This window comes from Sitophilus oryzae, unplaced genomic scaffold (genome assembly GCF_002938485.1).
Source record: "Sitophilus oryzae breed Bouriz unplaced genomic scaffold, Soryzae_2.0 scaffold_410_pilon_pilon, whole genome shotgun sequence".
Taxonomy (NCBI): Eukaryota; Metazoa; Arthropoda; class Insecta; order Coleoptera; family Curculionidae; genus Sitophilus; species Sitophilus oryzae.
Genome location: NW_022146986.1, coordinates 143,143 through 157,274, shown reverse-complemented (window position 1 = coordinate 157,274; position 14,132 = coordinate 143,143). Strand labels below are relative to the sequence as shown.

The 14,132-nt window shown below is 33.2% G+C and overlaps 1 protein-coding gene across 1 annotated transcript in view; it reads left to right on the top strand.

The window, feature by feature from the left end:
- The first annotated feature begins 1,964 nt into the window (after nt 1–1,964).
- Nucleotides 1,965–14,132, top strand: part of LOC115885650 (leucine-rich melanocyte differentiation-associated protein-like) — a 60,259-nt gene continuing 48,091 nt past the window's right edge. The window contains exon 1 of the mRNA XM_030904626.1: nt 1,965–2,172. Coding sequence (XP_030760486.1) covers nt 2,119–2,172 — 54 coding nt within the window. The 5' untranslated portion in view covers nt 1,965–2,118. The remainder of the gene's footprint in view (nt 2,173–14,132) is intronic.

Sequence of the window (14,132 nt, the reverse complement as noted above, 5' to 3'; positions counted from 1 at the left end):
TTTTTATTTCCAATACGTCAGGTACACTATTTGTTTATTTTAATTTTATTATATCAGAAATGCAAATAATAAAATTACTGACGATGGCGGGATAAAATTGTAATATCCCTAGACTTTTCCGGTGTGTGTATATATTATATGTACAAGGTGGTCTGAACTGTATTCCAGAAACTTCGGCAGCATATCCTGCAGATAAAAATAAGTAAAAAAGTTCTCATAAATATATGTATATCCTAAAATGCTTAGTTTCGGAGATACAGAGTGTAGAAGTTACAATTTAATTTCGATTTTTTTCCAGATTTTTCAAGAAATTTAATTTTGATGTTAATATGACTCCTACTTGTAGGTGGCGCCACCTACATGTGTTTTTTCAGTCTAATAACCATTTCAGTCTAATAACTATTTAGTCAACATGTTTAATTTATGTCAATGATGACAGGGTATTGATAATTTCGATTCCAAATATCTCAAGAACCATTACTCGTAGCGATTTTTATCAAGAGACCTTTTCTACGTATAAAATGTTGTAAATGTATATTTTTTATTCTTTAGTTTTATACAGGTACGGACGAAAAGTTATTACACTTTAAACCTGTTAAAACATATGTAGCTGGCGCCCTCTAGAAGTAGAAGTCATATTGGCATCAAAATCAAATTTTTCATGTCAAAAAACTCCTAGACACCAATTTTCATCCATATATTGACCTTACTTCAGAAAATATTTGGAAAAAATCGAAATAAAATTGAAACTTTTACACCCTGTATCTTCGAAACTAAGCATTTTAGGACATACATTTATACAAACTTTTATACTTATTTTTATCCGCAGAATATGCTGCTGAAGTTTCCGGAATACAGTTCGGACTACCCTGTATAATTTTACGATCTTATTGTACAGTACGTCTGTCCGTTCTGTAGCTACGGGGTATCCGTGAGAGGGGAAACGATATTCTCTCGATGTTTTTTCACAAAAAATTAGACGACGCGTCCCATCAATAAAAATTCGACAAATTTGCAAGTGGCTAATAAAATGTGTGGGCGGAGCGATTTGCGGTGACGTACTCGTCAAGTGGACGTATAAAATATATTGCTGTTTATTTAAATGTTTTTTGTCCGCATTCCTTTCATAGACACAGATCCAGCAGATGTACTGTAGCATTATTGTCACTAGACTTTACTCCAAATTTTCTCAAAACAAGTTTTTGGGGTTAGGCCGTTTTTGCGCTGGTAGCCTCAGATAGGAACTATTAGAAACAAGAAATAGTCATCTTGTCCGATAGTCAAGCAGAATTAAAAGCCATCGACTCAGTAATCATTTATTCGAAGTTGGTTAAAGAAATTCCTAGAGAAGCTGAACAAATTAAACAAAGAAAATACAGTCTTTTTACTTTGGGTGTCTCGCCAAGGCATAGAAGGCGGTGAAAAAGCAAACAATCTAGATAGAAAAAGAGCAAACACTCTACTAACTGGACATAGAACCGTTCTGCATCCCAAGTTTAAACCAACTTAAAACGAAATTCAAGAATCCAACGGTCTAAAATACTCAAAGATATTTCTCAGAACTTACCACCGAGAAAAATCGATTTTCCTTGATTTAAGTCAGAACAATCTTCGGATTGGTACGAACTTTTTAACAGGACATTTCCTCAATGAACATCTCAGTAGATTGAAGCTAAAAAACGGCGAATGCAGATTCTGTGGGGAAAATTAAGAAATACCAGAACACCTCATCGCTGAGTGCGCCAAAACGACAACTGATATCGGAGATAGAGAACTAACCTCTGTAAAAACATCTCAGATACTGGCTTGTGTCAAAGCCTTGAGACGCAATAGATCTGTAAGTTTGCGGTGATTAACTCCATTCTACATTCAGTACATGTCTCCGGCCTGTTTATTCGCATAGTAGGCCTAGGTCTTGAACCGAGACGTATCGTTGCTCGCGAACGAAGGAAACCTTACGAAATTCCATCGAAACGATAGAAATAGCAGTAACAGCGGGAAAACATAGACCGATCGCGATTGTTTTATTTGTTTGACAGCGGCAACGAGTGGTTCTCTATTTGTTTACACGGTACGTCTGGGTGGACGATCACTGCTACCAGAGGCGTACGTGCCAAGATGGCGGACGAGGACTACATGCTGCCGAGTACAGTGACGTTCGTCGACGGCAGGGTGAGTAAATAATCAAAAACATAACCGATTATTTAGACCAATGCGATGAGAAATATATAATATACGTTGTACTTTCTGAAATATATATTATATTTCAGAAATCTGCCTAAGGCTTAGCCCTATCCTGTCGTGTTAAGCCACACCCAAAATTCCAAACACACGTGCTTTGATTAAGGCTTGATTAAGGTTTGCATAGCTTCAGTATTTGCCATAAAATAGCGATCAATTTGTTACAAAACCATATAAATTATACACCACTGTACTCACAAAACTTCAATCTATCTCCGTATTGTAACGGAATTTTAAGTTATGTCTTTATTTTCGAGAAAATTTAGTCCAAACATAAGGAATATTTTGTTGATGTTTGACCATCAAAATCTTAAAAATAAAGAAGTTGTCTAAAAATGTGCTACAATACGGATATAGTGTAATCTTTTATCTTTAATTTCCTTCTTCATTTGTGTAAAAATACCTAGCCAGTTTGACATAAAACGTTAAATGCCGAACGCTTATTTTGCTATTTTTTCGGACTATTGAAATGAATTCTTAAAGTTAAGCCACATACAGTTGACTCTTCAGATTTTAAAGAGTTTTTAATTTTTCTGCAGGAACATCTGAGTTTATTATTTTTTTAGTGACAGTATATTTTTAATCTCTATGAGTTTTTCTGTCGTAATTGCTTATTCGCCATCATTTTTATTGTCAACAATTCTTGATTTGGAAAAGCTGATCTGTGCAGGCATATTAGCACGTGTGTGGGATTTTCCAGCCGACTGTGCAAACTATTGACCCAATCTGAGCGAAATAAAACTACTTAGATTTGGCCTGCGTAAACTTCGAAGACTGGACGTGTGTGGTGCTTTTTGAGTTCATTTTCTTTCAGTCCATAAACAAAATTTAGTCTATTATAACTTAAGACAAAATGTCTAGGTTAAATAAACAAATTCTATGTTAATTTATTAAATTATAATGTTGAAAAATAACATATTTGGAGTACAGTGATAGGAATATTTTTTTTTTTATTGACCCAGCGAACAGAATGAAAGACAGAACTCTATACAGGACGAGTCTTAAAGAAGTGCAAATATTTTTGGAGCTGGTAGATCTCGATAAAAAAAACATATTTCCTCTTTACCGTTTTTCAAATAAATTCAAAATAACCGAGTTATATTTGAAAAATTCCAAAAAAAAAATGTTTTGCTTAAATTTTGAGAACTACTGGATCTTTTCTAGGTTTTCCTTCTTGCAGATTTAATCTACTACCTATGTTGCCATATTATCAAGAAATTTAGTTATCTGTTTTTAAACTAAAAAAACTAAAAAACTGTCTAAAATTATTTTCAAAAAATACCAAATATTCAAAATATTTTTTTCGCGAAAAAAACTCATAATCGTTATGGAGTCCAAATATAGTACACCTAAAAAAATTTGCACTGTTAGTACAGACTAAACTCGTCTGCACAGTCAGCCTGTGCTAAAGAACTGAGCGTCTATGGAATCCCTTAAGTAATTCTTTGTGCCAGCCAAAGATTAATCAGCTGAACATATACAATAAATCAAGTTTAATAATTTGTCACGAAAAATATTCATTATGCAATTAGTTAAGCTATTTTTAACTAATGCTCAATTTTTCTTACAAATAAGCATGTCACTGTAAATGAAAAATGCTTTCTAATAAAGCGAAAAATAAATCATGTGTTTTATTCTAATATAAAAGAAAATTATTAAGTTTAAAAATATATTTCTCTTACAAAATCATACCAAATGATTTCATTTTTGTAAAAATACACTCAAATATTTTCGTTTTTAAACCTCTTCCTAGAACGAGTCAAGAAGTTGATTCTATTTTACCACGACAGCTTGCCATCAATTCTCACCATTTTGCATTAGAAAAGAAACCCTGTTACCAATTTTCTTTATGTTTATTTCTGGGACATAAAAAAATATATATAATCAAGGGAGAAAATTCTAGTTTGAATAAAAATCCCCTCATTTTCTTTGTGAGACGATGTCGTCAAGAAATTTTCCGAGACAGTGTGAAAATTTACATAAAGTTTGAAAAGGGTTCAGTGGAAAATAGAAAAAAAAAATCACTACCAATTTATATTAATATGAACTGAAAGACTGCAAAGGCCGTCGCATACGTTCAATTTTTTCGTACGGACCGCCTGTGCAAACTTGATTTGTGGGAGACCTCTCTAAATTTTGAGAACCATTACATTTAACAAACCACAATGATATAGTTGTTCTTTTTTTATTTTGCTAATCAAAAAAAAAAGATTCATAAATCCAAGTTTTTATGCACTTTATAATCTTTGTAATTAGTTAAAACTGTAAGAATGTTTAAATTTAGTAATCAAATTATCCAAAAAGTTTATCAGTATTCAAATTACTGAAATTTTTGTTTACCAGCGTCAATATTTTGATGTGAGATATAGTTCAAAATAAACACTCTGATGAAGTATTATTCTTATCTGTATTAATTAATGTAAATATGTAATTGAGATACCTAAAAGTTATCTTAATTTCTTAAATATTAGTTGAGATGCTCAAAAAAATGTCTGGAATAAATCTATACTAATATATAAAAATCCTTATGTGACTGACATACTGATTAATCACGATCCTGCTCAAACCACTCAACGTAAGAAGCTCAATTTTGGCATACAGGTTGATTCTAGGGTGTAGAGGTTCGATAAGAAGGGATTTTTCGAAATTCCAGTTCCAAGAGGATGAAACCACCTCTCAAGTTTTACAATATTTTTTATTTAAAAAACGGTCAAGTTTCCGAAAAAACGCTTAAACACGTATATTTTATTTTGTTGTTTTACATATTTTAAGATTTTTATAAATTTATACAGGGTGTTTCATAAAATTTGACCATTGATTAATGAAAATTCTGCTTAAACTGCTTGATATTTAAAGCTGATGTTTGACAAACGGATTGACTGTGTGGTGGAGAGGTTCGATAAGGAGTGGTTTCTCGAATCTCAAATTCCAAGAGGGTGAAAACGCCCCTCAAATATTACAATATTTGTTATTTAAAAAACGGTTAGTCTTTCGGGAAAACGCTTGGACAAGCATAATTTATTTGGTTTTTTTACATATTTAGAATTTTTTTAAAAAATCATACAGGGTGTTCCAAAAAGTTGGATAATTGATTAAACACGATTCTGCTTAAACTGCTTGACGTAAAAAGCTTATTTTTGGCAAACGGATTTTTCGAAAGTCAAATTCCAACTAGATGAAACTACCCCTCAAATATTACCAAGTTATATAATAATATCGCCATATTGTTTTTTCTCATGCTGACATAAATGTGAGAAAATTTTATCCAGTTTGTATGTTAATGGAAATTCTTGCTTTGCTTTATCATCACCATTACAAATGATTAATTCGACGCGAACGAAGTCGCTGGTACACGCTAGTATATAATAATATTTTAATTTTAATATTTTACTTCAGGAGGGCTTAAAATATAAAATAAAAATATTATTCAATTTTTAATTTCCATTATTACAAAAACTTATAATTAGACATTTTTATGTTAACAATGTCAACTTTTGTGTAATAATAATTGAAAAAAAATTGAAAATAAAATCAAGTAAGTAATATTAAAAAATGCAAAACGTAATCCGTTGTGTTGATAATTAAAAAGTAAGAAAGAAAATAGAGAATATTAAATTTTGTCGCAAAGCTTAAAAAATGCATTTTCTAGAATTAATGACCCTCTGACTTTTTTAATAAGTTCTTTTTACGAAGTGCCAGAATTAAAATATTCTCATAAAACTTAGGAAAATATAATAGAGAGAAAAATATAAATAAATCAGTTCTAACAGCCAAGACTTGTAGAAATTAAAGAGAAAACATATATAATATTTATTTTCACTTATTATATTAATATTATGTAGAGGCGATAGTATAAAATCACTCACAGTGTACTCGCTTACGAGTATTTGACACGCATTAAGCGGCCCATACATTATCAAACAAATTGCGCAACGCAGACTGTTGCGCAATGTGTTCAAGAATGTTTGAATTCTTTTGTGCAACAGGACTGTTTGCGCAACGCATTGTGTAGTGTATGTGTGTGTTGCGTTTCGTTGTGCAATATTTTAGTTCTTTCATCCAAATTCTTTGTTTTCTTTTTCGTTTTTTGGTATCATCGACATCATCTAGGGTATATACGATAATAATTGATGCAATGGCAATTGAGGATATGATTGTTTCTCAAACAATGCACAACTTTTAATAAACGGTTTGATCAAAATTTTACTAAGTGCATGGGTGAGGCAGTTGTGCAACGGAACGTTGCGCATCGCTTTGTTGCGCAATTTGTTTGATAGTGTATGGACCGCTGAATCAGTTGTGCAACGCAACGTTGCGCATCGCTTCGTTGCGCAATTTGTTTGATAATGTATGGGCCGCTTTAGATACACTATTTTTTGACACCCCGCATAAATATTTCAAAAGGGTCCTTAAACCGATATTTTTTATTATTTTTGATGGTTGTGTAAATTTTTGTTCAATTCGTCAGAGAGATACATTAAACCCTTAATTGTATACAGCTTGATTTATAAAAAGAAATGTTTTCCATATTGCATCTGACATTTGATGGTTTCCAGACAGCTATTTCCAAATAAAAATAAATATCGGTTTTAATTATACAGAAAAAAAAATAATTTTAATACTTCTATTGACCTGATATTCGTTTATGTACAAAAAAAATGAAATCGTGTTCATTGCAATGTAAATTTTTGTTTTTCTATCTGCCCACAATGTGATATTTTTTTAGCTGAAATATTCGAAAACTATTGGCTGAAAAAGCGAAAAACACATTTATTTTTATCTAAAATTAGTGGTATTAAAAATTGAAATCGTATAAAAACTATTGACTATAAAACAAATATTAATGTATTGGGTATTAGTGGTTTTCTCTTTGAAAAGGCAATTGATTCCTGTTCAAAATATTTGAATAAGGTTGCGATGAGTTTTTTTGGAACAGTTATTAAGCTATCTATACGACACCTTTAAAAATTCACAGACAACGTTTTCTTTCATAATTACGTGAAACTTTATAGAAGGGTTTATTGTAAGACTATAAAAGCTGCTAAGGACATTTATTATAATGGGAGGCTAGCCAAATCCGGTAATGTTGCTAAAGAGACTTGGGCTATTGTAAATGACTTAAGGAATAAGACTTCGTCTGGCACAGTCTTTAATTCACCTGAAGATTTAAACACTTACTTTGTTAATGTGGCTAAAATTTTAGTGAACACCATAACTCCTTCTCATGATTCACTTTCATATCTCCCTAAAAGCAAATGAGAATTTACACACTTTCTTCTTCACGCCCGAGCTCCGTAGTACAATTAAAAGTATTAAAAATAAATTCTCATCTGGGACTGATGGGCTTACTCTCAAAATGTTCTCTGAACTTCCGGAATGCACATTAATCTATCTTACTACTTTAAATAATGAGTCATTCCAAAAAGGAGTTTTTCCAAACTGCCTTAAGACAGCAATAATTATTCCTCTGCATAAAGGAGGAGATAAAGATCAAGCTTCGAACTATCGCCCAATTGTGTGTGCTCTCCTGCCCACATTATCTAAGATCATTGAAAGATTGGTTAAAAAAAGGCTTCTATCTTTTCTCCTTAAATATAAAGTACTTTCTACCCATCAATTTGGAATTTCTAAGTAACAGTTGCACAAATGATGCTATATGTTCGACCTTTTTAATAATGTATACTCTAGCCTGAATAACCATCACTCTACAGCTACAATTTTCTGTGATTTCTCTAAGGCTTTCGACTGTGTAAATCATAATATCTTAATTAACAAATTGCAATACCATGGACTCAGGGAAGTGCCGCTCGAATGGCTTAAGTCGTATCTTGGCAACAGAAGGCAGCTTGTGAGGATTGATATGTTTATGTCTTCTTTTAAGCCTATAGAATGTGGTGTCCCTCAGGGTTCAGTACTTGACCCTATTTTATTTCTGGTGTTTATCAACGACATTGCAAATCTAGAGATTAGCGGTAAAATCTGCCTCTTTGCGGACGATACTAGTTTCACTTGGAGCGGCCCAGATGTTACGGCACTATATAATACTATATCCAGTGACTTACGCACCATTAAATCTTGGTGCGATTCTAATCTCCTATGCCTCAACCTTTCAAAAACTAAAGTTTTGTCATATAAAAGTACTATATAACCTTTTAATCCTATGAGATTCTTAGGACTTGTTGTAGACAACTCGTTAAAATGGGACTTGCACATCGAAGCCTTATCAAAGAAACTAAGCTCTGCCTGTTTTGCGCTAAGATCAGTTTCTAAGGAACTTAACTCATCAACCTCTAGAATGGTCTATTATGCCCTTTTTGAGTCGCATCTTCGTTATGCCCTTCCATTCTGGGGTACTTGCTGCGCGACAAAATTTGGTCGTATTTTCAAACTTTGAGAGCAGTTCGATACTTATTGGGACTAAACAGTAGAACTCACTGCCAGAATTTCTTTAAAAATTTCAAAATACTGACTCTTCCTTCCTTATTCATTTTTGAATCCGTTTGCTTAATCCGCAAGCACATATTCTCTATTCCGGAAAGGCCTTCTCACAACTATCCACTTAGGAATGCGGAGCACGATATTTATATATCTACGCTATCTTATGTACTTTGCACTAAAAAAGGTTCTAAAAAGAACAGTGTTCGACTGCAAGATCTGCTAGTAAAAATATTTAAGTTTAAAGTATCACAACACAATTCATTTAAACCAAAAACTCGTAATACAAAACTAAAGTGTCAAAACGAATGACAATGTCAGGAAATAAATAAATAAAAGTGGCAACTTGGCATTTTTTACAGCAGCGCTACCACCTGAATCCCCAGCGGGAATTTTAAATTCTAGTTAGTCAGTCGGGCACCGAATATTTCCATGATAACGTAACTAAGGGTGTATTCCGTTGCTTACCTTGGTTATGGTTTTATGTTCCATTTCTATCGGTTTCCTGAAAGTTTTCTTGTTACGGAACACGGTTCCAGAAAAATTCGGTTATAATTATCACCAAACTAACCAGCGCGAGAAGGCTGGTTTTTCCGGTTTTGTTTGTCAATCAGTGTCATTTATGTGACAGAAATCAAGCAAATATTGGAAGTTCGAGTAAAATTCTCATTTACTTTCTAAAATTTGTAATAATATTTTGTCTTTACATCCAAAAGCAATGGAGGTAGGCAGTAAAGGTAAATTAATTTCAGTAACTAAATAGAATGACTTTTTAGGGCCATTTAAATTTAAACTTATCATGCAGCCACTGTTTCTTAAAGTCAGGAACATTTAAAGAAAACATGAAAAACAAGGCAACAAGTAATCGTGAATGTTTTGTAAGCTATAAAAATATAAATATTGATTAGATTTGTTTATTATTATTATTGATCTGTTTTAATACTGGGCCTGCAAATCTTTACTTGACTGTCTAACGAGTTTAACAGTTTATTAATAAAGTACTTTTCAATATTAAACTCCATTGAAAAGAAGAAGCAAACGTAAAAGCAGAGAATTGGTACATTAAAAATGCATAAAAGATAAATTTTATAATAGAGGTATTGAAATTTAGAAAGTGTCAACATTTGACGTTTCCAATATTTTACCAAACCGTTCCGTATCAAACCGATGTTTTTCAGGAACCGCTCTTTACCGTAGTTTACCGGTCTGGTTTGCCTGGTTTTGCAACGCAATACAGCATAAAATTAAAAAAAGAGTTTGAGTTTTGTTCTGAATTTTTCAATTTTTTTTCTTTTTGATGACTCGTCCTGTATATAGAGGCACAGTACAAACTTTGGACCACCTTAATGAGTAAATAAATAACTGTAACTTTATCCAACACAAGTCTAAAAATAAATAGCTACCCCCGCGCAGACCAAATATTTGACGTGTGCCCCCTCGATCCTCCAGTCAATCGAAAATCTCTTGCTTTCGTCACATCCGTAACCCCCACCCCTCCACCTTTCATGGTTTCCCCATTCACCCCTTATTCCTGTCGGCGGCGCAACAATTCCAAAATAAAAGGGATCCGCAACGTGTGTTGCCTTGTCTCCATTGAATTTTCCTAATGGCAAATCCAGGCATAGCTCGGGAGAATTAGCATTTTCCATCACTTCGCTGTGTGGTGTATATGTCTGTTGTATGCATGAATATGGATTTGGTTAATAAGATTGATACATTTATGAAAAAAAGTTTTATTTGATATTTAAACTTAAAGAGCTTCATTCAGTAGGGCTTAAAAATAGAAAAAAAATTAAAATTAATTAAAATTTAAAGAGCTTCATTCCTACCTCGAAATTAGTAGAATAAATTATACTTTATACTTAAGAATTTACGATCATTCACCATGTCCAAAAAACTCAATTAAAACATAAATAAAAGAAACAAGTTTAGATTGGAAAGTGCCCATAAGGATAATGTAAATCACAGAATATACTAACGAAAAAGAAGCCCAAATTCCTTGTAATAAATCGGTTCCACTGTCGTAGCGCCATCTCTCGACAAAGCTGACATTTACAGGTTAGCCAAAGGGGTGCGGGGTCGGGGGGAATTGTAAAATACACCTTTTTATTTTAATTATTTTTATTCGCTATTTGCAATTTTATTTTTAAAACATATTATCTGAAACAATCACATAATATGTCTTAAAAATAAAATTACAAACGGAAACAAAAGGAATTAAATAATCTGAAAATCTACAAAGTTTATTGATAAAAAAGTTAGGCTATGCAAATTGATATATTAAGTATAACCTCTTTGGTATAACATTGTTAAACAAACATTAACAAATCATAACATATTAGATCATAGAACTAAAAAAAGTACTATTACATAAAAACAGGTGATACAATACTTCAAAATTAATTTTAACATAATATCAAAACCGAAAAATCAAACTGCAAACACAACCACACTTATCACAACAGAAATTAAAACACACTTCCGCGGCAAATGTCCAAGAAAGACTGATCATTTTGATTGGTTCTGGTCCGGTCGTAGCTCACGTCGTATTGTCGGTAAGCAAAATCCCTGTCCAAAAATCTTGACGATCAGCGCCATCACCCGTCATAATTGGGAAACTTTTGCTGGAACCATTTTAAATATTTCACTTACATGGCCCTGATGTAAATACTATTTGGCGCTATTCTTACAACGGTCGCTCTCCAAAGCTTTTGATAATTTCGGAGCGGTTCGGCTTTTTCCGGAATTATGTCACCAAATACACAAGTATACACGGTTTTGGACCTGAGCAACTAAAAGCAATTTCTAAGATTATTTTTGGAGCTGAATCCAAATCAGCAGTCCATTTTTTAAGATTGGTTCTAGTTTTCGAAATATTCAATAAATTAATTATTTTACTATTTTTGGCCGTTAACGGTCATCTATTGTTTTTATTATAAAACAACATAAATCAGAAATGAACATAGGTTGAACTGAGTCTTTTATACTCCTTGGGATCTGTTTCACGGATTAGGATCCAACAGTAATCGCCCATCATGCCTTCGTCCCAAAATCCTTGGTATCGCCTTTCGATTTTCGCTATATCTTGGTTTAGCCGCTCTCCTTGCTCGTCGCTCGTGTCGCCTAAGTTTTGTGGAAAAAATCAAGATGTAAATGCAGAAAATGTATCTTGAAAGACATTCGAGCTCCAATCTTGTGGTAATTTTGCGACAAAGTGTCGATTACTTGCTTGTAATCCGGTGATTTATGATTACCGAGAAAGTTGTGAACAACACTTTGAAACGATGCCCATGCTGCTGCCTCATCAAGCGTTAAACATTTTGTAAACGTTGCGTCAGTCACTAGTTTTCGAATATCAGGTCCGACAAAGATTCCTTCTTAAATTTTTGCGTATGACAGTTTTGGAAACAACTTGGTTAAGTACTGGAAACTGAAAACTCCTTCGCGATTGAGCGTTTTGACAAAGTTCTTAATAAGGCCAAGTTTAATGTGAAGAGGTGGCAGTAAAACGTTCTGTGGGTTTACAAGTGGTACAGAAGACACATTTTGTTGTCCTGGCTCATAGTGGATACGACTAGGCCACACCGAAAACTAGAGCCAATCCTGACAAGCGGATTTAAGATCTGAGTTCAGGGCATCAAATAACGTTAAGAATCGTTCTCATCTGCTCGCGTAAAAAAGTTGACCCGAATTTGTAAACTTGTGATATTATTTATTCAAATTTGTTATGTTACTTTTTAGCTCTTTATTTTTACCGCTCTAAGTTGTTAAATTGTTAAGGTTTTTCTTAAAATAAAATATTTAATAAAGAAGAAGTATAAATTATTGTTAAAAGCAACATTAAAAGAAGCAGAAGAAACATCAACATTAGAAGGACCCTCAACATAAGAAGAAATCTCATATTGGCAGCAATTCCTTACATTTTGGTGGCAGCGGTGGGATCACAACAGTGTTGTTTAAAATTCAAAAGTTGTAGTGATTTCCTGTGAAACAGAAAGTGAACGAAAACAACTGAATACGTCAACTAATCCTAATTTATGTCATATACTAACATACCAAATCTCATGTTTGATCTGAAAAAATAAAAAAGTTATAAAGGCGAGCCACTTTTGAGAAACACCCGGTATATCTACGAATGTAAATTCACGATTTAACCCTTTAACCTTATTAAATTCCTACTGCTCGATTTGTTCAGAACGCCATAATAATCATATATCAAACCTCGTTCTCAAACATAATTCAGAAAAGTCGGGTTGAAATCGGACACATTTTAAAATTACGATGGCGATATTTTCCGGGCAAAGTTTTCCGGCAAACGGAAAGCGGGAAAAAGGGTGGGGAGATATTTCTGATGGGTTAATACGATGTGGACGCGAGATATGAGGCCGCAAGATGATTAGGGACGACGTTATGGTTACGGCACACTGCCTAAACCTCGCTGGGGAGAATAAAATTTTGATTGAGCTAGGGGAGGCAGCAGAGGAACTTTCGCTCTGACATTTGACGTTATATACGGTGACGAAAAGCCGTAGGGATGTGGAATTAAACGCGTTGACATTTCGGAAGTTTGAAGTGCGTTTGAAAAAAGTTGCTTTTTTATTTAGGTCTCGAAATACGATTAAAAATAATTTTAGAAGTTTAGATTCTATCAATATCTTTGAATAAAAGATTAAAAAAATTGGTCAAGTGCGAGTCGGACTCGCGCACGAAGGGTTCCGTACCATTCATTATCTATACAACATTAAACACTATATTATTATAATTTTTTAGCTGATTTAGCTGAAATTTTGAATGCGCGTATAAGTAATTTAAAAGAAAATGAAGAAAGACATTACTAAAAATTGTATTAATCAATAATAAATATGTAAAAAGTAAAAATAAATATGTAAAAATTTAAAAAAAAACGATTAAAAAAAAGTCGCCTTGACTAGGATTCGAACCTGCCTTACTACGGCTTCAACGTCATAGCAGTGTAAAGTCCTAACGCTTTAACCACGCGGCCACCGAGGACTTGAAAGATTCTATGTAAAATTCTTACTTAAAAGATAATGATTAGTGAAAGTACTTTTTTATTTATAAACATTTATATAATTCTGTTTCTAGTATTTGTTCTTATAGCGGCAACTTAGATACATTATCTGTAAAAATTTCAACTGTCTAGCTATAACGGTTCATAAGATATGGCTTTGTAACAGACGGACGAACGGACAGCGAAGTCTTAGTAATAGGGTTCCCTTATTACAGTTGAGGGTTGGATGTGTTATAATTAAAATTAATTAAACAAGTCTCAAATTACAGGCAATTAGATGCATATGAAAGCATCAGAATTAATAAATGTAAAGATAGTATGAACAGAGACAACGGTCCAATTCCTTCAAGTTCTTTGTTCCTACTACTCTAGTGGCGGAAATCTAACTGTTACGCTCAGTGGGCTCTGACTCGGTTGGCTAGATTTT